The 25,293-nt window shown below is 39.9% G+C and overlaps 1 protein-coding gene and 1 long non-coding RNA gene across 5 annotated transcripts in view; one reads left to right on the top strand and one right to left on the bottom strand.

The window, feature by feature from the left end:
- kiz (kizuna centrosomal protein) overlaps nucleotides 1-25,214 on the bottom strand; it is a 30,598-nt gene extending 5,384 nt beyond the window's left edge. For 2 of the 4 annotated variants that reach the window (XM_077539415.1, XM_077539416.1), the window contains exons 1-13: nucleotides 25,016-25,214; nucleotides 24,627-24,692; nucleotides 24,137-24,299; nucleotides 23,329-23,391; nucleotides 21,474-22,077; nucleotides 21,179-21,356; nucleotides 16,386-16,505; nucleotides 14,981-15,145; nucleotides 14,082-14,226; nucleotides 11,127-11,289; nucleotides 10,635-10,697; nucleotides 7,137-7,238; nucleotides 6,635-6,698 (exon numbers count right to left, since the gene is read on the bottom strand). In XM_077539415.1, the coding sequence (XP_077395541.1) occupies nucleotides 6,635-6,698; nucleotides 7,137-7,238; nucleotides 10,635-10,697; nucleotides 11,127-11,289; nucleotides 14,082-14,226; nucleotides 14,981-15,145; nucleotides 16,386-16,505; nucleotides 21,179-21,356; nucleotides 21,474-22,077; nucleotides 23,329-23,391; nucleotides 24,137-24,299; nucleotides 24,627-24,692; nucleotides 25,016-25,200 (2,081 nt within the window). In that variant the 5' untranslated portion in view covers nucleotides 25,201-25,214. Of the gene's footprint in view, nucleotides 1-6,634; nucleotides 6,699-7,136; nucleotides 7,239-10,206; nucleotides 10,353-10,634; nucleotides 10,698-11,126; nucleotides 11,290-14,081; nucleotides 14,227-14,980; nucleotides 15,146-16,385; nucleotides 16,506-21,178; nucleotides 21,357-21,473; nucleotides 22,078-23,328; nucleotides 23,392-24,136; nucleotides 24,300-24,626; nucleotides 24,693-25,015 lie in introns of those variants that run through there. The other 2 variants (XR_013287623.1, XM_077539417.1) reach the window with 2 other exon arrangements.
- LOC144031899 (uncharacterized) overlaps nucleotides 25,030-25,293 on the top strand; it is a 33,296-nt gene continuing 33,032 nt past the window's right edge. The window contains exon 1 of the long non-coding RNA XR_013287624.1: nucleotides 25,030-25,283. This is a non-coding gene — a long non-coding RNA (uncharacterized LOC144031899). The remainder of the gene's footprint in view (nucleotides 25,284-25,293) is intronic.

The following is a 25,293-nucleotide window of genomic DNA, read 5'->3' as shown; positions in this document are numbered from 1 at the left end:
ACTCAACATTGCTCACAATGGATTTCCAAACACACTTATCTTTAAAATACAGTCAGGTTTTTATGATGACACCACCACAATACATTCTTGGGGCGCTAAGGGGTTATGTGGTATTTAAGGGTGAGATATAATACCGCCCATCACACCTGTTTGAGACTGATATTGATTGATTGATAGTGATTTGAACATGAGAAACGACGAGCAAACACTTCCCCCCCAAAAAATGAAAATTTGGTTCATAAAGAAACAGTGTGAAGAATTTAGTGCTCGTGGCGTACAAATAGAATGCAACAATCTTAAATTCAAAGCGCGTGCACTTTGAAACACGCGCACGACAGTGCCTCAGAGAGATCAAACTGCAACTTTTAAGAGTAAACAGAAAATTGTCGACAGACTTAATACAATTAAAATTTTTAATGCACAAAAATATTCTCCTACTGAATATGGACAAATGGTTCACCAGACATAGAATCAAGCTCCTCCTACTGACATCTCAGTCCCCAGACTTCAACCCCAGAGGAGGACGCAGGTTACTGTATGATTTTGAGAGGTTGTGCAAAGAGGGATGGCCAAATTATTTTGCGACAGATTTATTCTTTGAAGCATGAATATTAGTGCAATTATAGTACTTTGCTTTCAGTGAGTTTAGTACAGTCATAACCATTAATGCAATTGTACTAAACAAATACAAACTGTCCCACTCATTCCTTTAAAAAAAAAAAAATGAAGTAGTTCTGTGAGTGAACGTCTGTATGATAGAAGATAAGATTACCGGCAAAATTTGAATGACAAAGCAAGGACAACTTCCATGACTCCTGTTCTAAGTGGACCAAAATGACTTCTACAAGGCCCTCTATTGAAAAGCAGTCCCAAGCCCGGGTTGCCAGGTTCCCATAGCTCTGTTGATATCGCTATGTAAATGTGTGACCTCAGATTCGGCTTTGATCTAACTCAATGCATATGCAATAAGGTCCCCGGTTCCACTTTAGCAGGCCTGCTCTTTAAATTTACATCGTCACAGAGCCCATTCACATCCTCAATCTATCCTCATTATCTACCAGGTTAGCATACATAGACTGTACATCCACATGGCATATTTGTGCGATTATTCATCTATGCTGTTTTTGCCTTTCCCAGGTGGAGGAGGAAAATTACGGTTTTGTTTGTTCCTTCATTGCAAATTTCTTGATAGTGGGATTAAAAAAGGTTATCGTATGGATCTATTCAAACCCAAACTTTTTTTTTTTTTTTTTGCTTGTGTTGTCTGACCGGCGACTGCCGACCGCAGTTGATAGTAGGACTACATTTCCCAGGATTCTTAGATGTGAAAGCGGGACATAGTTGTAGTTCTACTCACCGCCTGCTACGCGCGGCCATATGTTAGTCCATGCTGCTACGTAATTCCGCCCTGCTACCGATAAGATGTGGATGCGAATGAGAGCGCAAATGTAAATTTGACTGTTAAATTCCCTTTTAATTGGCTCATTGTATCACTCGCTATGACAACTGTGCGATTGACACACATGGCAAAACACGGGACACCGGGACGGAAACTGCGCAATAGTGGGACAAAACAATGAAGTTGACAAAAAGGGGGCGGACTCTGAACTAGTTCATTTTTGGACCGATGGACTTCAGTTCAACAAATTTCAATTATGAACTATAAACTGAATATTTAAAAAAATATATATATTTCCTGCCATTCAAATTCAATTCAACATTCTGTAGGGTAATTCAAATTCAAATTACAATTGAATTGAATTGAATTCTGAAATTCAGAATTCTGCCCAGCCCTGCACGCTAGCTATCTACACAGTACATTCTGTAGAGCAAATCTTAGTCTAAACTGAGTCTATTTGCACCCACTCTAAATAGAGTAAAAATTTACACTTGAAAGAGAGTAAAATACAACAACAAAAAAAAAAAAAAAAGTCACTCAAGGGTTGAGGAATAAAACCCACAAATTCAGGTTGGGAGACAGCCAACTACTTCCTGTGCCATACAGCTCCTGCTGTGTGTTAGTATATCGCTCGTGTCAGCTGGAATCTTCGTAACTTCATTGTTTTTGGTCTCCTCTTGGATATACAGTAAGCAAACAGTAGGTGTGGCATAGCTCAGGTGCGAGTGTGGCAGTCTCCCAAGCTCAAGGTCATAAGTTTGTTCCGCAACCCTTGAGTGACTTTTGTTTTTTTCCCCCAGTTCTTTACTTACTCTCTTCCAAGTGTAAATTTTACTCTATCAATTTGGTCCCACTCTAAATAGAGTCAAATTTACTCTATACAGAGTTTACGGTCTGTCTGTTGTTTTCTTTGTAATCTTCTCAAACTATTCCCCTTGGCATGGCCCATATTTAGTGTGGTACACACCATGTCCTCCAACATTAAGTTGGCTACTTGTCACCTTTTAAATAGAAATTGAAACAATCGAAAATGTTCCTATGGTCAAATTATTTCCAATAATTTTTACGGGTACCGTCATGTTTGTCCTGGCCCGATTCTATTAAAATACAATTAAAAAGCAATGTCTTTTTTTTTCTGACTGATTAATTTTAATTCCATTTTTATTTATTATTACTTTTGTGTGTTATTTCTGCAACCATTACAGGTTTTTCTTTCATTAATGGTTCCAACAATTTTGTCCATGTGTGTAATATATACGTTGAACATGAAAAAGGTCCAAACGAGAGCTAGGCTATGATCTACTGATTATATGTCAATGCATTAGAAAACATACAGTTTAGCAGAAATAATGCTTACAAAGCATTTACCACTGCTTTGCAAACACAGACTGAGTGGCAGAAAAATGCTTTTGTTTACCCTCTTTTTTTTTTTTTAAGCTCTTTCCACCCACACACAAATGTTAATAGCTCAACAGCACTTTTGCACAGCGGAGCTTGTCTAAAGGTAAAGGTAGACCCATCACCTCATCATTCCCATCAACTCCTACTCCCATCCCAGCTGTGACCCCCGCACAAACAATGTTTAGGCTAAGCTTGGATGTACTCTGACGGGCCTGAATGGCAGCAGGATGTCACCCCTAGTGGGGGGCAAACAACAAGAGGCAAATGTGAGTGCACGCTGAGTGGGCGCACTCTAACATGTGAGTGCTCTCTGCTGGCAATGGGTTTGTACTGCAACTGAGTGGAAGCTGCCGTGATCACAACAGTCTCTTTCTTGGATGGTGCGCCTGTGACTGCAAGTGGGACCGATGGCAAAATACAATTATGAATAATAAAATGACCGTTTTAATCAGCGTGCAAAGCCACCACATACCAAAGCTTAAAACAGAATAATAAGCAACTATATTAATCACCGCTCACATGATACTGCACCTGCCCAATCTGAGATAAAACAAAAGTAAAAAAAAAAAAAAAAAAAAAAAAAACATGATTAAAAACCCAAATTCCAATGAAGTTGGAATGCTGTGCATAACATAATTAAAAACAGAATACAATTGGCAAATCCCTTTTCAACCTATATTCAGTTAAGTACACTGCAAAGATAACATATTTAATTTTCTGACTGATAAGCTTGATTGCACATATTCACTCGTCACATTCAAAATGAGAGAACATTTGTAAACAACAATAACGTTTATCAGTTTGAGCATCACATATCTTGTCATTGACGTGCATTCAGTTGAATATCGGTCGAACGGAAATTGCAAATCATTACATTTTTATGTACAATTTACAACTTTCCAACTTCGTTGGAACTGTGGTTTGCATTTTAAAAGTATTCTATTTTTACGAGACTGTTAATGACTTATTACAGTACTAAACAATATGATTAATGCATCTTTTAAGGCTGAATCATTCTACAGAGGATGTCATTATATTGTGTAAGTGTATATCTAAATATATGACTTTTTGAGTACTAGTATGTAACATTAAAATGTAAAGACTTAGATCATCACTGTTTGTCATGTAAAAAAAACAAACTTCGAATAGTATATTTCAGTCAAATAAAACTAAATTATAAATGAGTGAAATCATTATTTTCTTTAGTGCAAACCAAACAAGTGTGTACATAATATTACCCTCTTTATCCGTGACCAAATTCTGTTCTCCCCCCCCTCTCTATCTGCGGACCTCCCCTTCCCTCACTTTCATCCTCTCTCCCGTCCTTCCCTCCTCCCAGCGAGCCGTCAGAGATCCACACATCGCCTACCCACAAGAGAAAGAGAGAGAGCGCTTCTGATTTTGACACCGAGTGATTTGAGGTCGAATGCTTGAGCACATCCTGTTGTCCGTGGCAAAGCTGTAAACCACTAATTGTTGTGTCAAGGTTTTTGTCAAGCAGGCACTAGGCACAACAATAACACCGGCTGATGGCGAGAGGATCTTTTTTCTTACGGGCCAGCGCGTGTGGTCATGTGCTGACGATTAAAAAAAACGGGAATTTAAAAAAAAAAAAAAAAAACAAACAAAAAAAAGCTATTTGAAATTGCTAAATTAAAATAAGGAAGGTGTGGTCTGCGAAATGTCCATGAGCAAAAGGAGCACAATGTTTCTTTGCACTAGAGGAAGCAGTGGCATGCACTTGCATACAAAGGGGAACAAGTGGTCTTTACATGGAGTGCAGCTGCTGATTAAGACTCACTCCTTCGTGCATTATTCCTTTCATCCCCACTCAACCACAAAGTGATTTTACTTCGGCATTCAAAAAAAAAAAAGAGAGCAAAAGATTTGTAATGGACAAATCCTTAATAAATGTTGCAGATCAGTTGCTTCCCGAGCAGTTTTAATACAATACACACATTTGATATAAAAAGAAAAAAGAAAAAAAGAAAAAAAAAAAAGACTATTCTCTCAAAGAAAATAATAGTGAAACGAACACACATAAATGTGTTAAGAGTATCTCTTTGCATCTTGTATAGACTGCATGTATTTAATCTGTAAAGCTTATTAAGGCTGCGGTCATTGCTATGCAAAGCAGCACCCAGTGCTTTTCTCTCGCTTTTCATCCAAGTGCAGTGTTTGGCCAATAGGACTGGCCCCCCGCCTCTCATTCTGCATTCATAACATGCAACATTTGCACAATGTATCTCTCAAAGGCCCTGAATAGAAGGCCTTAATACTCATGTAAACAACTGCAAACCAATTACTTAATGAATCGGGCCCACACATAATGAGGAGCCTCACAAAGAGTTATAAATGCATTTTTTTTTTTGCGCCAAAGCCTCTGCTTTAAACTACAATCCCCTCTGCTGCTCTAAGCTTAACAGACAAATCATAATTATTGTCTAAGACAACACAGAGGAGGACATTTTTTGTATTTGGAGTCTAGCTTCATCCTCCTTTTGATGTCACTCATCAGCTCGCTGACAAAAATAAATAAATAAAATAAAGCAAATAATGAAGAGGGAAGGAGTTGGCAAAGAGAGAGAAAAAAAACAAAACTTCCATGAAGACGAAAAAGAAAAAGATGGGGAAAGGGCAAAGTGCGACAAAGTGAAACAGCATCCCGCCGTGTTATGCTTCTGCTTGAGTGCAGGGCTTCTGGAACACTTGTGGGTGCATTTAAGTGCGAGGAGTGACTGTAATAAGTGGGCCGCTTACATCGAACAACCAGGAGACGATGAGAAAAGAAAACTTGTGACCAGGAGGTGAATTTAGCGTGACTATCACACTTAGCACTGTTTCTAACCACATCAACATGCATGAATCGCCATTCGATCAATGGCATCAACTTGTGTACACAATCCGAATCCGCACGACCACAGTTTTGTAGAATTCTCTTTTTCTGTTCTGTGAGTTTTGTCTAATCACATATATTTTGGGCTTCCCAATGCAAATGAATAACATGGAGACAGGCAGCATCTGAGAGGGTCCGGGCTCTGAAATTGGCTCATGTTTATTAAAGAGGGTGGTCCGTGCACCGCGGCTGCTGGCATCAACAGCTATGAGGACCACAATAGAGTCAGCCCATTAGCCCTTCCCTGGGCTAATAGGCAGACTGCAGCGCCTGCTTGCCAGGCCGGGGACATGCAGCCTTCAGCCCTCGGATCAACGTGCCGCCCAGTAATCACATGAAATCAGAGAAGATTATTCCTCATAACGTTTATGCAGCCATTACAGGAGCCCAAATGGGTTTTGCGGCGAAGAGGCGCTCTGAGGACCTGGTAGTCAATTGCAGATTTGATGAAGTTTGTGTTGATATTCAAATGCGAGCGCAACGCCGTTATATTCCACGAGGCTGTTTATCATTAAATGTTCTCGAACCGGTCCACTCGGGGCGCTGATTTGAGCAGCTTCAATGCATTCGGTACTGAAAAATGAAAGGACACTTGTCTTTGTCAACACATCTTTGAAAGTAGCTGCCCTTCATCTTTCTTCTTGACATGATGTGTTTGCATTCTTGCAGCAAGCCCCGAGGGCAGTGATATTGTGGCCGATTTAGCTTTGGGGTTTCTGTTTTGATTTTGATGTCTAAAATGAGTTTTTGAACCCTGTCAACAGAGTAAAGGCTTTAGGGACCTTTTGTCTTTGGGAGTAAGTTAATGGGTGGTGGCCCCTTGATCTTATGGAAATGAACAGGGAATTATTAGAGTGTCCATGCAAAATGTACATCAACCACTTTGGTGTCTGGTGGCCCATTTCCTGCGGTCGGGTGAATAACCACAATGTTCTTACCGAGGGTCTTGAGGCGATGAGCATTTGGTCCTACCCAAATCCACGTCAGGGCCATGATTTTTGCCTTAAAAGAAAAGCAGATGAAACAATTCATCATTTTGGCTATACTCAATAGTCAGAATGTTCTTTTAGAAACCTTGAAATAAATAAACAAGAACAAAAACAGCCAAATATATGCAAATATATTGCTGCAGTGACGAGTTTTTTTAAGCGGTTCCAGAAATTTGACAGGAAATGGTACAAAAACACGCACTTTGGAACTCTCCATTGAGCAGTAATGCACAAGTTTTACTATTTCAAGTAAAAGTGGTTTCAGGTTACTCTTGGGCATTTTTTCTAAACGTGATTTAAAAAACAAAAACAAGGATTTTCAAGAAGTTAAAAAAATGTGTCAAATTTCTATTTAAGTATTTACAGTGACTTGAAAGTTTTGGTAAAAAAACAAACATTATTTGTCATAAGAACAGTGTCTCCCTTTGCTACTTTGGATCACATTCCTTACCTGTGGGGCCATCCTCGTCTCCCTCTTCTTCCTGCATCTCTTCAGAACTCGACAGGTCTGCTTGCATGGCTGATTGCTTAAGTAACTGATACGCTTTTGTCTCTGTTCAGACAAGCATACGACACACACACATGCACACAGCCAGTCAAATATTTGCTTAAAAAGCCAGATTTCCTACATTCAGAGGTTTGTGTATTTGAGGAGCCAAACATGCTCCGGTGGCTGAGTCTTAAAATCTCACTGAAAAAACGTGGGCGAATACATCCTTTTAATCGCTGATTCAAGGCAAAGTAGCAATCTATGCCTCCAGTAATCAGCAGTCATGTTCTTTCAGCAACCCCTACCAGGAGGTCGATAACTAATTTCCCATTTAAAAAAAAAAAAAAAAAAAAAAAAAAAAAAATCATGATTACATTTTCGATGCAAAAAATACAGCTGATATAAAAATTTTAAACACCCCTGTACAAATTCCAGGTTATTGATCCTATCTGCCGATTGCGATTTTCGCCGATCACGAACAGGCAGCTTACACTTTCAGTGCTCCGATCTTGTTTTATTGGAAAACACTGAAAAATATCTGTGAAATAATACAAACGGGTTGTTTTAACTGCACATGAAGCAGTTCTCTCACATAAAAATAAAAAAACCTGCAAGTCATCTCAGCAGAAGAGGACAGTGGCTGTTTTTTTCAGACCTCGAAGGAGGGAGGCGAGATCGGTGGAAAAGATCGGTTTATTTTTAAGAGATCACCAATCCCCAAAATTAAGGAAATCATGGCCGATAAATCGTCAGGCCGATCGATCTGTGCACCCCTAGTTTTGTCCTTTAACTGACGACCATTCACACAGACCCCTTCCCCCAATAAAATACATAAATTAATACATAAATAAACAAACATACAAATAAATAAATGAATACAAAGTTTTTTTGTAATTATATGAACCATTCCATGGTGGAAAAAACCTGGGAGAACACTGAACAAGAGGATTAAAAACTTAATTTAGATTTAAATTTAGAACAAAGTACGATTAATTTGCGATTAATCACAAATTAACTATGGAAATCATGAGATTATTCATCCATCGCTTGCTACTCACAAGGGTCGCAGGGGTGCTGGAGCCTATCCCAGCTGGCTTCGGCCAGCAGGCGGTTTACACCCTGAACTGCTTGCCAGCCAATCGCAGGGCACACAGAGACGAACAACCGTCCACACACACAAGCACACCTAGGGACAATTCGGAGCACCCAATTAACCTGCCATGCATGTCATTTGGAATGTGGGAGGAGACCGGAGTACCCGGAGAAGACCCACGCGGGCACGGGGAGAACATGCAAACTCCACCCAGGAAGGCCGGAGCCTGGACTCGAACCCGAGTCCTCAGTACTGAGAGGCGGACGTGCTAACCAGTCCACCACCGTGCCGCCATCATGAGGTTAATTACGATTAATCTTTTTTTTTTTTTTTAAATAATATGAAAATACATAAATGAGGTTACATGTCACATTAATGGTGGAAAAACGTTTTAAATGATTTATCTTAATAAAAACAAGGCATTTAAAATGGTTTGTAGCATTTTTAGATCTACTCCCGTCTATTGAAGAAAACAAATATACCTCAATTAGAGGTGTGCAAAATTTCCGATTCTTAGATTATTCACGATTCGGCCGTGGAACAATCGAGAACGATTCACAAACGTCCAAATTCCGATTATATAAATATGCCAAGGGAAGCGAAACTAAAGTGAACCGGAGCGAAAAGTACGCGGAACTGAAACGTAGTAGCGCGCGCGGTCTTCGGGACGCTTTTGGGACGGACCCGCCTCGAGATTCAAAACAACAACAAGCATGGCCGAGCTGACCAACCCACCTCTTCGTGAGATCAGACCTGCTCCGAAAAGGGAAACAACTTCAGGCGGAAGTATCAGCTAGCTGGCTGCAGTGCGTCGGTTAGCGTTCTACAGGGCGCCGCGCAGTGATACGAACGAACGAACAGAAAAGTAGTAGCTGGCGGCAATGGCGTCTGACTTTATTCAGAAAAGAGTATTGTGGTGGAAATGTATCACGCTTTTGAAAACAAAAAGTTTTTAGAAGAAAAACGCTTTATTTCCGAGACCCCAGCCAGCTTGGTGGACTATTTTCCTCTCGTCCAACGCCGAAGTCAGTGCTGATCGCACACACGGGAGGTGAGGATCAAATTGAGATTCATGTTAAAAAACCCGAACGATCCCATTAATGTTTACACGTTCATGTTTACACAAGTTAAAAAGCAGAAAAGCACTTGAGTTTTTTTTTTTTTTTTTGTACCTCTGAGAAACTTTAATGTTTACATGTTCATCTTTACACAACTTAAAAAGCAGGAAAGCACTTTTTTTTTTTTTAGGCATTTGTATTGAAGTAGTAGTTCACATTGTCTTTCATTTATACCTCAGTGCACTTTTGAGTGGATAAAAATAATATATTTTTGCTCAATGCTATGTTTTATTCTGTTGAAGACTGAATATACTTAAAAGTTGTTGTTACAGAATGAGGACTTGAGTATTTTATTTACTGTTTTGACCTGTTAACTTGATACTGAAATAGTAGTTTATTTAGGCCTGAGAGGACTTTTGTACTATTTTTGTAACTAATGTACGAAACATTAAAAGCACCAAAATACATTGGGGTTTTTTCTGCTGCCTGGGGGGGAATCAATAATCGTTTTATAATCGAATCGTAGCCTCTGAATCGTAATCGCAATCGAATCGTGAGGTGCCCCAAGATTCCCACCTCTAACCTCAATGGTCAATTATGTCACAAATCCTTAAAATAAGCACCAGTTTCACAAATTTTAAAAGTATAGGAAAACAAACACCCCCCCAAAAAAAACAAAAAAACAAACAAACTGTGATGTTGATGTGATGTTGAATAATATTCTCATTTACTATATTTTTCCCTATTTTGGGGGGTATCTTTTGATTAGGCAAAAAACAAAAATGGACTCATTTTGCTGGCTATGCACTGTGGGGATGCTCATATTATACATGAAAACACTCAGTGGGAAATCTGGTAACCGAGCGTAATATAAACTCACTTTACATTTCAGAGCAGCAGAGGGATAGGCAAACCAACTGCTGCAGGATGTCTTCACAGTTAGCATTCTTCTATATCCAGCCACTTTGCCTCACCATTGCTCGATAGATAATGAGCACCGATGACGGATCCCTTGCACAAACCACTCTGGCAGCCGGACAATTAAAGCAGAGTACATTATTCCTGGATAATAAATGATAAATTTTTCTAGCATAACTTAGACTGGGGCGAAAAATATGGCTAGTATATTCTATGAGCTAATTAGAAAGAACTAGCACTGCTCTTCAGGTGGGCCTTTGACCCTGGTTTCACCTTGATCATGCTGCCACCACCACTGCGTAAAAGGACTATTATTCAATGCAGCAGGAAGCAAACAAACCGGCACATAAGGGAAGTGTGAATGCTGGGACACAGGCGATGCCTTTTTACCTCTAATAGGAACACTTTCCACTGGGCTTTCGTCGTGGCTCTCCTCTCCAGCACTTTGTAGTTCTGTAAGGAATGGAAGTGCATAGAGAGATGCATTGGCAGGGGGGGGGGGAGGAGAGTGGGGATGGAAATGGGAATGCGGGGTCTTTATTTAGCTCTGAATAGAATAAAGAGCTGTATGAAAACCAGGCAGCGAGGGATTCATAAAAAAAAGAAGCTCAATGGTGAAATTGATTTCTTTCACAAAAATAGAAACTTTTAGTGCTCTGCAGTGGTAATTTTCAATATATGGGAGCAGCAATATTTGTCCCTCATAATAGTCTACATTGCAGTAAAACGACAGGATTGTCGACGTGTAAATGGGAGAATACTTGATCGTATGAAAAGTATAGTCATTTCGTTTGAATTAGGAAATAAAACACATTTCTCATCTTTTTTGTGAACTTCTCAGTCACGTACATGCGCACTGAACTTGAGTCGATTTTCCCTGACCTTGGATCGGTTGCTTTTGAATCCCTCTGGCAAGCTTCGCATCTCCATCGTGAGCTGGGAGAGGAGGAGGAGGGCCAGAAGAACAAGTAGAGTCACTCTCCTCATTTGATGAGGACCACTCCTCACTGGACCGGGAAAGCAGCGTCGTCAGCAGCACTTTGGCCTGCGAGCAGCACAAATTAAATCCAAACCGTTAATTGTTCCCTTTCAGCGAAGGAAGTGTTAAATTAAACTCGGAGCGATTAGGCATTTCATTTATTTGGGCCGCGGCTGCTCGCGCCGAGGTGAGGCTGCAGTTCGCGTATAATTAACACCAAGAGAAAAAAATAACGTCAAAATCTCTCAGTCATTTAAACTGAAAGATTACTTTTGCACTTTTACTTCCACTCTCCCTCTCTATCCCATTTTTTTTTTCTTCACACCCTCTCTTCTCATCCATGAGATGAGTCAAACACCCAAAGAATGCGAATCATCCTGGCGTTAATGCGCAACACGTTCTGCATATCTCGCCTCTCGGCTGAGAGCATTGAGACAAACTACGCTCTTCCTCCCACTCCAGATCAGATTTCTATAATCTCTGGGGAGATGAGGGCATACAATTAAGAGGAGCTGTTTCAGGAGATGCGACACATTGATTTCCTTCCTCTTTTTTTTTTTTTTCCCCAAATCCAGCCATTACTGTCTCTCTTTTGTCATCAAAAGACATCGCATTTGTTACTTTTTAATGAGCACGAACTCCGACAAGGATAAGGACGACGATCAAAACGATTTCCAACCATGATGAACCAAAAGTTCTTATCAGTGGAGAGATCGACAAATGTACATTCTTTCATATTTTCTGAGAGGCTAAGGGACAAAATACACATAACAGTTTGCCACTTAGTATTTGATGCTACTGCACAATAAAACTTGATCCATGTCCCTGATTTGTTCCGTTTTTTTGTTTTTTTTTTTAACTCAGATTGTGTTAAATGCACTGTGGGCTGAGGGCTGTTTCGGACCCAGAGCATTTTTAAACATCAATGATTTCAACGGTTAGCACTTGAATATTCAAAGCGCTTCTTTGAGTGTGTGCATGCGAGCTGCAGGCTGCCATTTTCCAGAGTGGCTGCGCTGTGTGTGCTAAGAGAAGAGAATGGAAAATTGTAGTTGCTCTCATTTGTGGAAAAGTAGGCAGTTCTAAGAGACTACAGAGGAGCGGGAAAAAAAAAGATGGAGGGAGTGCATGAAGTGAGAGAGAAAGCATGCAGGAGGAACATTTTCACTCAGCTTTTCGCTGATGCGCTGGGATGCAATGAAGATGGCAGCGTCTCTCTTATGTTTGTTGGTTCATATTTTCAAGAGGCTCTACAGTTTCTCTCTTTGCCTCTTCTCATCGTGTCCAGACATTGAAGTGACATCTTGATGCCACAAGGACCTCAGTAATATTGTGTACAAAACTCAATGACAAAAGGCAGACATTTATATTAAAGCACTTCCATTGGACAAAAAAAAAAAAAGAAAAAAAAAAGGTACATTTAGTGGACAATGTAGGAATGGAATTTTATCAAACAAACTGTGCTGACAACACTTATTGCTGTCTATCATTCACACGGGGAAACCATATTTGCTAACGTCATTGGTGTTTCAGACTGTGATGATGTGGTAGTCAATCGATGGATAAAAAAATATATATATACACAGGATGGCGACAAAAGGTGTAAAATAAAACCACATCCAGTACATTTATTGTTAATTGTTTTGTTTAATTTCTATGAATAGAAATGAATGCGCAGCAAAGTGATAATTTAGTATGCATGATGAGAATAGTCAATGACATGGACATGAAAAAATGGTTCTCCTATGAATCTGGACCAGCTAACTGCTTCACTTTTGGGAAAGATACCAAATTAAGAAAAAAAAAAATAGCGCTTGTCAAATGAATATGCCACATGAGATGAAAGAAGCCAAGCAGAGGGTGTAATTTGCCATTAGCACATGGGTCAGGGTTTCCCTTTCGTCTGGGTCAATGTGTGGAGCAATCTGATGAGGAGGCAGCCAGGCATTGGCATCAAACACCAGACACAAAGAGGGCTCCCGTACAACAGCGCTGAACACACAAATAAATAGCACACACGCATATTTGCTACATTGTGTGGACACCACTTGCAATGAATGCAGTGAGAATGATGCAAACCACAAATGTATCACTAGGAGGGTTTAGAAAGTGCCACTTCAGTTTGCAGAAAACAAATATTTACTTCTAAAGTTGTGAGGACAGCCCTCTGTTGTTAGGTAAATTTCGTACCTCTTCAGTGACTTCAACCAGAGATAGAAGAGCCCACCTCAAACAGTAGGAGGGGCATAGCTCAGGTGCTAGTGTGGCAAGCTGAGGGTCGTGAGTTCAAACCTTAACCCTTGAGTGAGTTTTATTAACATGTTTTCCTTTTTTTTTTTTTTAACTCTCTTCCTAGTGTAAATATTAGTTTACTTTAAATCTGAGTCTATTTGGTCCCTATCTAAATAGAGTCAAAATTTACTCCAATCGAGTCAAATTTACACTACAGAATTTACTGTGTAGCTACTGCCTTCCACATTTCGTTCATTCTTGTGAAGGCCGTCATCTTTTCACATGATTGAAACAGCCAATCAAATCACGCCTGCATTACACAAGAGTCCACTTGGGCACTGACGAACACACACTTTTCTGAGTCAACGCGGACATCTTCTGAAATGTATAAAAAAAAAAAAAAAACATTCCTTAAGACTAATGGGGCTCATCTTTTGCATTTTCTTTTTGAGGACAAGCCAAAATGTCTTCACAAGTAAAAACATCCTGAGCAAAAGGAGTTTGTCAGGGGTTGGTCCGCACAAACAAGCACAGAAATAGCAAAAGCACACAAGCACACACACACACAATCAATCGTGTCACCTCCCACATGTGTGCACTCCCAAAGTGTGTGACTCCAACGCTACCTGCTGGTGGTACGTTGCATGACGCTCTGTCAGCAATGGCGTGAACAGCTCGACCAAGCGCTCAGTGCTAAGGACACCGTTCTCCTTGAGCAGAAGGGCGTGCTTGAACCAGCGATCCCACAGCCGAGCCGCATCGGGAGGGAGGCTGTGGGGGAGGCGGTCGGATATTTTACACATATAAATAATTGCTCCAGTTTTATTCTATTTAAGCACTTTGAATATATGCATCATTTAACTATTTCCAGTAAATGATGAACCACACATGAAAAAAAAAATCAATAGCATGTGGTTTAAATAGGGAATTAAATTAGTATAATAGTAAATAAAATGTGAAAAATACATTTTCACTTTCAAGGTGGACAACAATAGATTTCTTTAGATTGGATATATAGCAACAAAGGTGTAACCAAAATCAATAGGGTAAGGAAGCAGAGCATGGATTTGGCTCAGTGTATTTTTGGCTACTCATTATCCAAAGGACTGCAAGTTATAGATAGGGCATTTTAATTTACCCATGACATTCATCCGTGCTGTGTTACAGCAGGAAGTTGTCACCAAAAATGATCTTTACATTTGTGGAGGTCGGCTGTATTGAATGGCTGAGTCTGCTGAAATTGTTTATCACTGCCTTATGGTCGAAAAAAAGAAAAGAAAAAAAACGTCACCTCAGCTATATTGTTGTCTACTTTGATAATGAAATCAAGAGATGTTTTTTTTTTTTTTTTAATACAATACAAATAAAATTCAATCCTGCCCTTTAAAGGTTCTCACGAGTTTTTGAGAAAAACAAAAATGCACAGATATCAAACTAAACATACTGTGATTGTGATCTTTTGGAAAATATAAACCAAACAACAACAAATATTTGAAAACATTGGTGTCGGGTGCAGGACCCTTACCTGACTGCCATATGCTCAGTGCCGGATTGGTGTGCACTCACGAGCTCCTGTGGTAGCAGGCAGCCTTTCTCTGTACTCAATGACAACCTCTGGAGTTCATGAAGCACCACTGCGCCGCATGCTTCAAGGTCCTCCTCATTCAAGCCCGCTTCACTGTCACAAATGCTGTCCAATAGAGAGCAGACAGCCATTGCCGGGGACCGTGGGGTCAGGCGTACATGGAGTAAATCTGACAGCTGTTCACACACCTCTCATACACGCACACGCGCGCGTGCGTGCGAGAGCCATGCTTTGCACCAAAAAAAACATCCATGCAGGTTTTCGCACGTATTACTGTGAAGCATAACTGAAGGCTGTGATACAAGACAGCCACTTGATGACTGTGGAAATGTGGATATCAGCACAAAGTGGGAAAATAATTGCCTGTATTGGTGTTACTGTTAAGACAAACACATCACACCTGACTTTGATATGCGTCACAACTTTACATATGGAAAGGAACAGAAATTAAATGGACCCCTAATAAGCAGCTCATCAGTGTGGCTAAAGATGCTTAAACATTTACTTGTTTTTTTTTTTTTATGGCACACAGTGGGGCGAGCCCAGGACGGAGCAGTAATAACGACAGCAAGGTGCAAGTATGCCCATAATTGATGCTACATGCCTACATTGTTGCTAAGTGACCAAACAGGAAGTAGCCAGTAAAGAAGGAGGCAAGTCGGCGACATACATTTGTTTTACAACGAAAGCCCCAGCTTTACTTATAACATGAAGGATAAGACGTGATATCAGTGAAGCATGTCTGGCGATGCAATATTTTATTTTAAGTTAACAGTTTTATACAGCTACATTTGATTGGAATAGGTTGCCTGATTTTCATTAGATTCATCACTTCCTTACAATCATTCAACACATTTATCCTAACTTTGTTTAATGCACCGTTCATTTGAAAAAAATTGAGCACCCTTGGATCTTTGCCTTTAAACATATGAGGGGTCTATTTTAATCTTATGAAATCTCATACTTATTCTACTGCTTACTTTGTCCGCCCTTTCTGTTCTGTTTTCTTTTACTTTTCTTCTATTTATCTATTTAAATATTTTCTTTGAGTTTTACTTTACATGCTTATGTTTTGTTTTTATGTATGAGCTTTTTTCTTTACATCTGTTTATTTTTTGTGCTTATATCAGCACATATATAAGCAATAAACTGGCTAGAATGATCAATTTTATATGGATGTTACAGCATGCGCATGTGCGCATTTACTTCCATATGTGATGTGTTGTCTTTATGTTGTGCTGGTATGTTGGTTGATTGATGTCGCCCCTTAAAATGAGATGATGACTCATCTCAAGGAGTAACTCACAATAAAAGCAAAAAAAAAAAAAAAAAAAAAGACATTTACCTGATAATTCGAACAAGTTGTCTTTCATCAATTGACAAATTCCCATAGACTCTTGTCTGTTCACCATGGAGTCGTCCTTCAATGGAGTCTAAAAGTTTAAAAAGTCCTTTATGGGAGAGTCTGGAAACAAAAAACAAAAAAAACAACTCGAGTAGGTATATGTGTTTAACAAACTACACTACGTTTTTTTTTTTCTTTTCATTTTTGTTCCATAAAGTATCACAACCAGGTATTCTAGTATCATACAAATATTGCTTAAAAAAAAAAGAAAAAAAAAAGGCTCTGTTTATTTTGCTGGTCACATCACAATTATTATCATGTGTAATAAAATAGGACTATGATAAGTGAAAGCAATTTGGGGTGGCACTAGGGTGGGGCGTGAGGGCCTGAGAGATTTTGCACTTAATCTGGTTTTGTGTCAAACTGCAAATTGAGAGATGGATGCCTAATGCATGTGGATATTGGGAATCCATCTCTTTCGCTCTCTCTCTCTCTTTTTTTTTTTTTTTTTTTTTTAAGAATTGAGCTCTGGGTGGCCCTCTTTGAATTCTGAGAGATTCTCAGGCCCCCAGCAAAAAAAATGGGCCAAAAAGAATTTATGACAATTCGTAATGGGCTCTGGGTTCGGAGGTCAGTGAACAAAATAGTGCCCTACTTTTTGCAGGTTGCTTCCCGGTAACATTCTGGTTAATCTGGCATCTTCAATTATATATACTGTATGCCATTCTTTTGTGTGCAATCTACCTGTGTTATGAATTCTATTTAGCTTATCATCAGTGTGAGCCTTAAAATTAGTCATCTTACTCTACTCCACTTTGTTAGAAAGTGAATGAGTTTATTTATTTTCCTGCAAACCCCTTACTCTTATTGTTAACAGCTATGTCAAGGACTTCAACTTCATATTTAATGCGTCTGTTTACTACTATTGTGACATAATTAATTAGCAGTCATCAGTCAGGTTCTGTATTACAATATTGCTCTACTGTGTACAGTACAGATTTTGACATGAGAAAGTCCTAACCACTTGAACAGACTTTTTCAAATGGTAACATGCGGGCCGGAAAGATTTTGCTTCTGGCCCAACAAGCATCACCCAAATGTAAATTATCCAACCAAACTGACAAAGCACAAGCTTGTGTAGTAATTCCTCCGCAATGGCAGGGGGCACCAGCGAGGCATACTGGTCAAGAAGCAGCAAAATCTTTTACATCCTCTTCTTCGCCCAATTCTTCAGCAGAGGACACACATTCAAAAGAACATGGTGGAATCAAAGAAAAAATATACCAAATACAGGATTTTTAACAGCGAATGAACTACACAATATGCAGTCACAAGAACTGCTGTATAAGAGATTTGTATCTAAAGTGCGCTTTTTGAATGGGATAGTTGATCGCCTGAACGTTCTGAACCTGATTTTACGACCGGGAAATATACAACAGTAGTGGATACCAAAAAAAATAACTGCATTTGAAAATACATTAATATTTCTCATCGGATATCAACAACAGAATGCTTCAATTTCCCACTCTTCAAAATTTCATCAAGTCAACATCACCCAGTGCCATAGCAACTCAAGAAATGTCATTTTTTTTTGCACAAACTGAAATACAACTTTTCAACCAGATTTTATGATTTTGACATGCCCAGGCAGTTTCTTCATACAGGTAATGATAAATAACCCATTGACATGTGCAGCAGACATTTCCGCAAAAGTCCAAGACTTTCTGCCATCTCTTGGCATTGATATAGCTTCTCTGCAACACCAGTTAATTGACATGCAAGTAAGTTCTACCTATGCTTGTCAGTCCTGCTTAATGGCTTATCTCACATGAATGCCATTAAAACAAGTGCCAGTACCTCTTTGACAAATGAGCACTTGCATCATTGCGGATTGCCCTCACATCATATGAGCCAGATTACGCTGCCATTGTCACGTCTAAGAAGTGCAATTTTTCACACTAGTTTCTCTAGGTGTGTAGTTGTTCAGGTGTGTTGGATTCGCCAATAGCCAATGGGAATAAGCTACAAAAGGTGGAATTTTATTTTAAAGAGATATGGCCATTTTTGTGCTGCATTGTAGTTTAGATATTCGTACTAATATTCACGTGACATAAAATACCGCTTTGTTGCAACACATAAAATTTACTTTGATTACACTTTTTGTTTTACATGCTAGCTAAATACTTTTGTGTCTATTTTAACTCATTCACTGCCAGCATAGGAAAAATAGATATTTGACATCTTTAGCCGTCAATGGCAGTGAATTAGTTAAATAGAGTAGACACGGTTTTTTGTTTTTTGTTTTTTTTTAACTGCCTACTAGCCTAGATGGCCTTGGATGCTCTATGATGCGTGAAAGTTATTTAAAATAACATTAAAAATGTGTTCATAATAATAAGGCAGCTTATGTCCAGCCCTTGGGCCAGTACATTTTTTTTTAAACTGTGGCCCTTTTATTATTCAGTTGAATAGTCCTGTACTAGAGTGATTGGTGTCGGGGAGGAATCTTGCAGCGTATACAAATATGCCACAAGTAGTGGTGATGTCAGAATACAGTTACTAGAGCTGGGTAAATATCAGCATAACTAAAGGATGGATTTGACATTTTCACATAAAACATGCAGCACCAGAATAAATATTACAGTAAATTGTTTCACATGCTGGCAGGAATGCCGCAAACTCATCGTACAGTTCAGGGCCAGAAAGCAGATGAACAGATTGACTATTATGTTTCTTGAAGAAACCTGGAGGATATTTCGGGCATATACCCTCGCTCACCCTGGCCATGCAGGAGAAAAAAAATATATATAATGGTATAATCTAACGAATTGCCCTGGCTTGTTTTTTTTTTTCCCTGACTGCCGGTTGAATGGCGGGAGCAATATAAACTCTAACCTCAGAGAACAAGAAAGAAAAGAGGGAGAGGATGGAGACTGGATGCTCTCGGAGCTTTACATCAAAGCCTCCGGTTTTCTCCTCATACACACAAGCCCTCAGTGTTAACAATAAAAGCTTGCAGCCCCCACCATCGTCGCCCCTGCACAGGCGAACCGTGGCGCCTACTGAGGTTGCGCTATAAACAGTACAGCAGACCACACAAGAAACCACCGTGCACAAAAATCTACACTTTCCAAGCGGTGCAATTTTGTTTAAAATATAGCAATGGTAAAGACACACAATTATGGAGGGGAAGAAACAAAACAAAGAACACTCGCAGCATGAAAAGGGGGAAACTAATTTGATTGATGAACTTAACTTTTTGGTTTTATTTATTTTACTTTTTGAAGGGTGGAAGATGCATTGAATTAATACTTTTTATGTACATCATAAGAAAAAAAATGTTCATGCTCTGGGAGCGAACATTGGCTTGGCTGGCATCATGCATGGGGCTACGATTGTATTCAATTTTAATTGGCTGAAGGAGCGATGGGTCCTGACTAACTGTTCTGGATGGTATCTTTGGGGTAGCAACTGCAGGTACCTAGAGGGAGGGGCTAGACACACTGCACACTGTTAATTGGTCAAAAAAGAACAGCAACATATATGTGACAATGGGAATGGATTGTAATTGGAAGAATATATAGAATGTCTTGTAAAAAACAACCTGTTTTTTTTAATAGGATTTGAGAGGTTATATAGTTCTCGCTGGTATGATGTCACACTATATAGTAGTGCTGTCACTATCGGACATTTTTAGAATCGATTAATCTATCAATTATTCAATCGATTAATCGACCAATCAGATTCATTTTATCCATCCATCCATCCATCCATCCATTTTCTGAACCGCTTGTTCCTCACAAGGGTCGCGGGGGGTGCTGGAGCCTATCACAGCTGGCTATGGGCGGCAGGTGGGGTACACCCTGAACTGGTTGCCAGCCAATTGCAGGGCACCAGATTCATTTTAATTTTGCAATAAAGTGTATTAGAAAAGCATTTCCCCCTGATTACTGTTTATTAACCAGTGATTGGTGGTTATTTTGTACTTCGTATTCATATAGTGATTTTGATTAAACACCAAAGATAATCAGCCTTTTTTCATGAAAGACTACAGAAATCAGTGAACAATTACTGTTGATATGCTGAAATCAGAGGATTTGGAAAACGATCACTTGATGATTAAAATAATTGATTACTTTGATAATCGATTACTTGTCGATTAATACTGACAGCTCTACTAGAAGCAATTGCTATCGCTATCGGGCCGAGTCCAAGTCAGAGTTTATTGCAAACCGTGAGTCAAAGTGAACTGCACTGGTCAGGAAACATGACTTTATTCACATCGGACGACGTGGTTTTAAAGCCATCCAAAATGATCCTTCAACTAGGGGCCATCATCACACTAAGGGTTTGTAGCTGTAAGTGCTGGCCACATACCAACCCTCCAGAACACTCTGTGGTGCCACAAATTTCCTCCTCCACTGGGGAGTTCCTGAGGTCTCTCAAGCAGAAAATTGCTCTGTTAGGGCATTATCATGGATTACGCCAATGCGGCTGGCGGCAGGTCCTGAGCTCTCCCTGTAAGATGCGTCACTGCCGCCACTGTTGCTGAGCTACACAGTGCATGGCTGCCTATCTACCATGACTCCCACAATCCTCTTTGACAGCCTCGGATGAAATAGCGTGCTCCTATCATCAACAGCCCACTGTAATATGCATGAGAACGATATCCCAGCCCCTTGTTTCTTCGTGGCTAAATTGTAACTAACACTGTACTGAACTATGCCAGGATATAGGACAACCAAAATATTTGTTTCCTTTCGTAAAAGGCCGCAAGACCAAATGATACATACGAGTGCGGTGTGTCTGTGATGGTTGAGATGGGAATTCCACCAGATCCAGTATTCCTCGCAGATTCATCCTGAGGCTCCTCATCCTCAGACTCAGATTGTGACACGGAAATGGAAAGGTTACTCACACTGCTTTCCTGAAACTCCTCATCAGAGCTAGAGTCAAAACTTTCAGATATGCCTGAATAAAGCAAAGAGGAAAGTTACAACAAGTCCTATTTCAAATCCTCACAATGCAAAAATAAATGCAACAAATACCCAAAAGTACACATGAGAACAAAAAAGCACATTTTCAAACCTGCGATATCTTCAGATTTTCTTGCAGAGGACGTTTCAGGCATCAAATGGCTAAAACCTCCCCCTGATTTTTCCATTAAGGCTGTCTGAGGAGCAATCTCTGTGGAGTTAACGTCTTCAGCAGGGAGATTCTGGAGCCCTTTTGGGTTATTGCTGCTGCCTAGATGTGGATTCCTCTTGGGACTCTTCAAGGTCACCCGAGGTTCGGGTTGTTGTTCGTCGTCGTTTGCAAAAGGCGCGGGCGCAGTCCGATCAAACTGGAGCGCCGTCGCCCTTTTCCCTTGTTTGTCAGTCAAATTACGGCCGTCGAGAGAATTGTCTGGAGCTGAAATGTCATCTGATAAAAGAGCTCGGTCGGCGGCGGTGTCCTCGCTGACAATTGTGAAGTCCTTCAAAGGGCCACTTGCTCGTCGTTTGCAGGAGTACATGCTACGATTGGGCGAACAGTCCAATGCTTGGTGCGAGAGTACACTTGTGATCCCAGTTGCATGGCGGGCCCCTCTGGAGGTTTGGTGGCCAATTGAGATGACCGCAGGTGCGTTTGCAAAATCCGCTGCTTTGTGCGAGATGGAGCTGTCCTCGCAATCGCCTTGTACAGATTTCAACTGCAAATACGGACATATAACTTGCATGAACCCACACTGTCGTATTAAATGTGTATTTTTCAAGATTAAAACACAACAGTTGAAAAATAACATCACTTTTAACTGAAGTTAATGAAGCCTATTTTGAGTTTTTCATCTCAAGTAGCCTACGCTAAATATCCACTTTATAATTTGAATGAGTTGTAGCGTGTAGGCCAAGGTCAGAATTCTCTCTACTACATCTCTCAAAAGAATGTCTCAGGATCAATGTTTTAACTTTTAATCGTATAAGAAATCCTTTACACAAGTTTTGATTCATGTCAATGTCACCAAGGGGTGAGTGAAGGAGGCAAAAAAAAAAAACTCCCTCCGAACACAATAAGAAAAAAACATAGCTTCTGTTTCTTTTCTGATAAGCGTCTTAAATACCAAACAGTTAGCTGCTTAATAACATTCACTGTAAACCATGCAGCCCACCCAGCAGATCCACAAAGTAAGTATAAAAAAAAAAAAAAAAAAGAGGAAAAGTTAATTTCTTGGCTGAGTGATTCCATCGGTAGCTGCAGGGCAAAGTAGAAAGTGACTCACTAAAGTAGCAATTGATTCTTCTATCAATCTGCAGCACGCGTGTGCTCTTCCAAGGAAAGTATTAAATATGAAAATCATATCCCGTTATCATCTGTCTCCAGCTTTCAGCCCGGTAAGCTTCCCTTAATGAATGCTGCAGCCTGAGGGACATGCACACAGCCAGCCAATGGCTTGTATGCATAATGGAGGAACGGTACCATTTTGCTCATTACAATATCGACAGACTGAGGGGGGGGTTGTACACAGTTACAAGTGACTGCTCTAGACAGCATGCTCCAAGTTATTATGAGATGTCTTAGACATTTCATCTAAAAGAGCTTTAACTGCTTTAAGTGAAAGGAGAAAGCGGCTATGGGCTTGAACTACGCTGCTTGTACAGATGCACTGGCTAGGATTAGACACCTGTGATACTACAGACACACAGTTTAAATGTGGGAGATTTACCCTGCATTAAATGGTATATGTTATAAACCCAAACACACACGCACGCGCACCCCCACACACACAAAGCAGCTTGATAGAAGAGAGAATTCGACGACCTTGGAAACATAACAAAGAATGTGCGCGCATAAAAAGCAATATCTGAGCGACAAAGCCAAAGGACACGATTTTGCTCTTCATTTACGCTGATATTCTATTAATCAGACGATTAGTGAGAATGACATGTTGCAAAATTAATTATACCTTTGTGTTCCCTGTTGCCTTCATTTCTTCCATAAATCTGTAAATTTGATCTGCGAATTCAGCCTATAAGAGACAGACAGAGAGATAGTACCAACTTCAACAACATTTCTATTGTCAGATTTAAGACGGACTTTCAGACAAAACAACATTTTGTATTTGTGGAAGGAATCTGCTAAAACAAAACAAAGTGCATACCAAATAACAAATGTGGTGATTATAAAACATCAAGAGGAAATAAACCAACTGCTTGAGGCGAGAGAAGGACTAAACCTCTGGAGCACTTCACAGCCTCTATATTGGCCAATTAACTCTCTGAGTCATAATTAGCCAATTTTGTTAATTTGATATTAAATTGTCGAGCACTGTTGTTGAGTTTTAAGCAATAATCTGACTGGCTCATTGTTTTCCCCCTGTTCATTTGGTTGTTGTGATAAATTGCACATTTTGAGTGTTTACTATCACATTGCTGGTGCAAATAATGGTGCAAATATTACAACTCCCTCTTAAAATGACACAAAGGCTATTGTGTGTGAAATTGTTTTTATGTTGACAATATGACAGGAGAAAAAAAAATGGGCTTCTTTAAAACTTACTTACAAATGCAAGAAATAAAGCACAAAATGTATAAATGTATAGTGATTATGATGATCATTGTTTTAAAAGACATTTCTTAACGTAAAGCATTAAAAACAGCAAATGCTGAACGTCATTTTTTTTTTAAATGACTAAATCTAAAGATTGATCAAATGTTTTTTTTGTTGTTGTTTTTTTTGACAAAAATGTGTTGCGTGTGTCTGTGTGTGCTTACCTTTTGTTGTTGCAAAGCAAAAAGGTTAGGATTGTATTGTTCCATGCTAATTTGAAGGCACTCCACATCTCTCAAAAGCTCAAGGTTTCTCATTTTCGCTTGTGCCTCTCTGACACAGATTTGCTTGAGATAACGGTGCAGTTTGGAACCTTTTATCTGAGAACTGGAGGCACAGGAGAGCTATTATTCCAACGAAATTATTATCAAGGATTCTTGTCAAAAATAAGAGCAAGACTTGGGGGGGGGGGAAACAAGGTTAAGCACAAGATGTTCTAAATGCAAATGGTATTTTCTACCAAACTTGAGCCGGCACCTAGCGTCTTATTATTCACTTTTCTATGATAACAGTTTAGTTAACAGTACATGCACCAGTGTGTGGATACATATTTTACATATATATTTCCAAAAATAAGACATTATTAATGACTAGTATTGCGGAAAATGGAAATTGTAGACTGCCAAAATATTTCAAAACCCCATTATAGCTTACATCGTTCGTTTGTGAGGTCTGGCGTAAACAAACAGCTCCCTTTCCAACTGCAACCTCTGGTTTTCTCTGCAAGCACACGCGCGCACACAAGGACGCACAGTCGCACAAATACACACACATACATAGTGTCATCCGTCAGAGGAATTATTCTCATCTGGACAGAAGACTTTGCCAAATGTACATTCAGCGTATTGAGCCACAATCTGTGCCAAAGGTTGCGCGACATAACAATTCTATGAATCCCCAAATGTAAAAAATGTATAATTCGACGCCAGTTTGAGTATGCCAGTGCTATTTTAGCGGCTAGCTAGATAGCTAGCTAGCTAGCTACATAGCTAATCTGTCGGAGTCCAACAGGCGATGTCATAAAAACGCGAAAGCGTTCTTACCGTTGATGGATGTTCTGTTGAATGGACGTTACCCTCGCTACATATTTGTCCCCCGCCCGAGCCATAATGGCTATTTTCCTCTCCTTTGCCGCTGAGGCAGAGCCGCGACTAGCAAGAGGAGCGACGCTAATATTTACAATGGTTGCCATGAGCACCACTTCCCAGAAGCCCTTCGCCATAAACATGGAGATCACGTGAGGCTAGCCGGAGGACAGGCGTGAGGATTGAATGAATGGCTGTGTGACAAGTTGACAAGTACTCGGTTTAGGTAAGGAAAC

Source organism: Festucalex cinctus, chromosome 12 (assembly GCF_051991245.1).
Source record: "Festucalex cinctus isolate MCC-2025b chromosome 12, RoL_Fcin_1.0, whole genome shotgun sequence".
In the NCBI taxonomy this organism is placed as follows: domain Eukaryota; kingdom Metazoa; phylum Chordata; class Actinopteri; order Syngnathiformes; family Syngnathidae; genus Festucalex; species Festucalex cinctus.
This window is presented reverse-complemented; position numbering and strand designations above follow the sequence as displayed.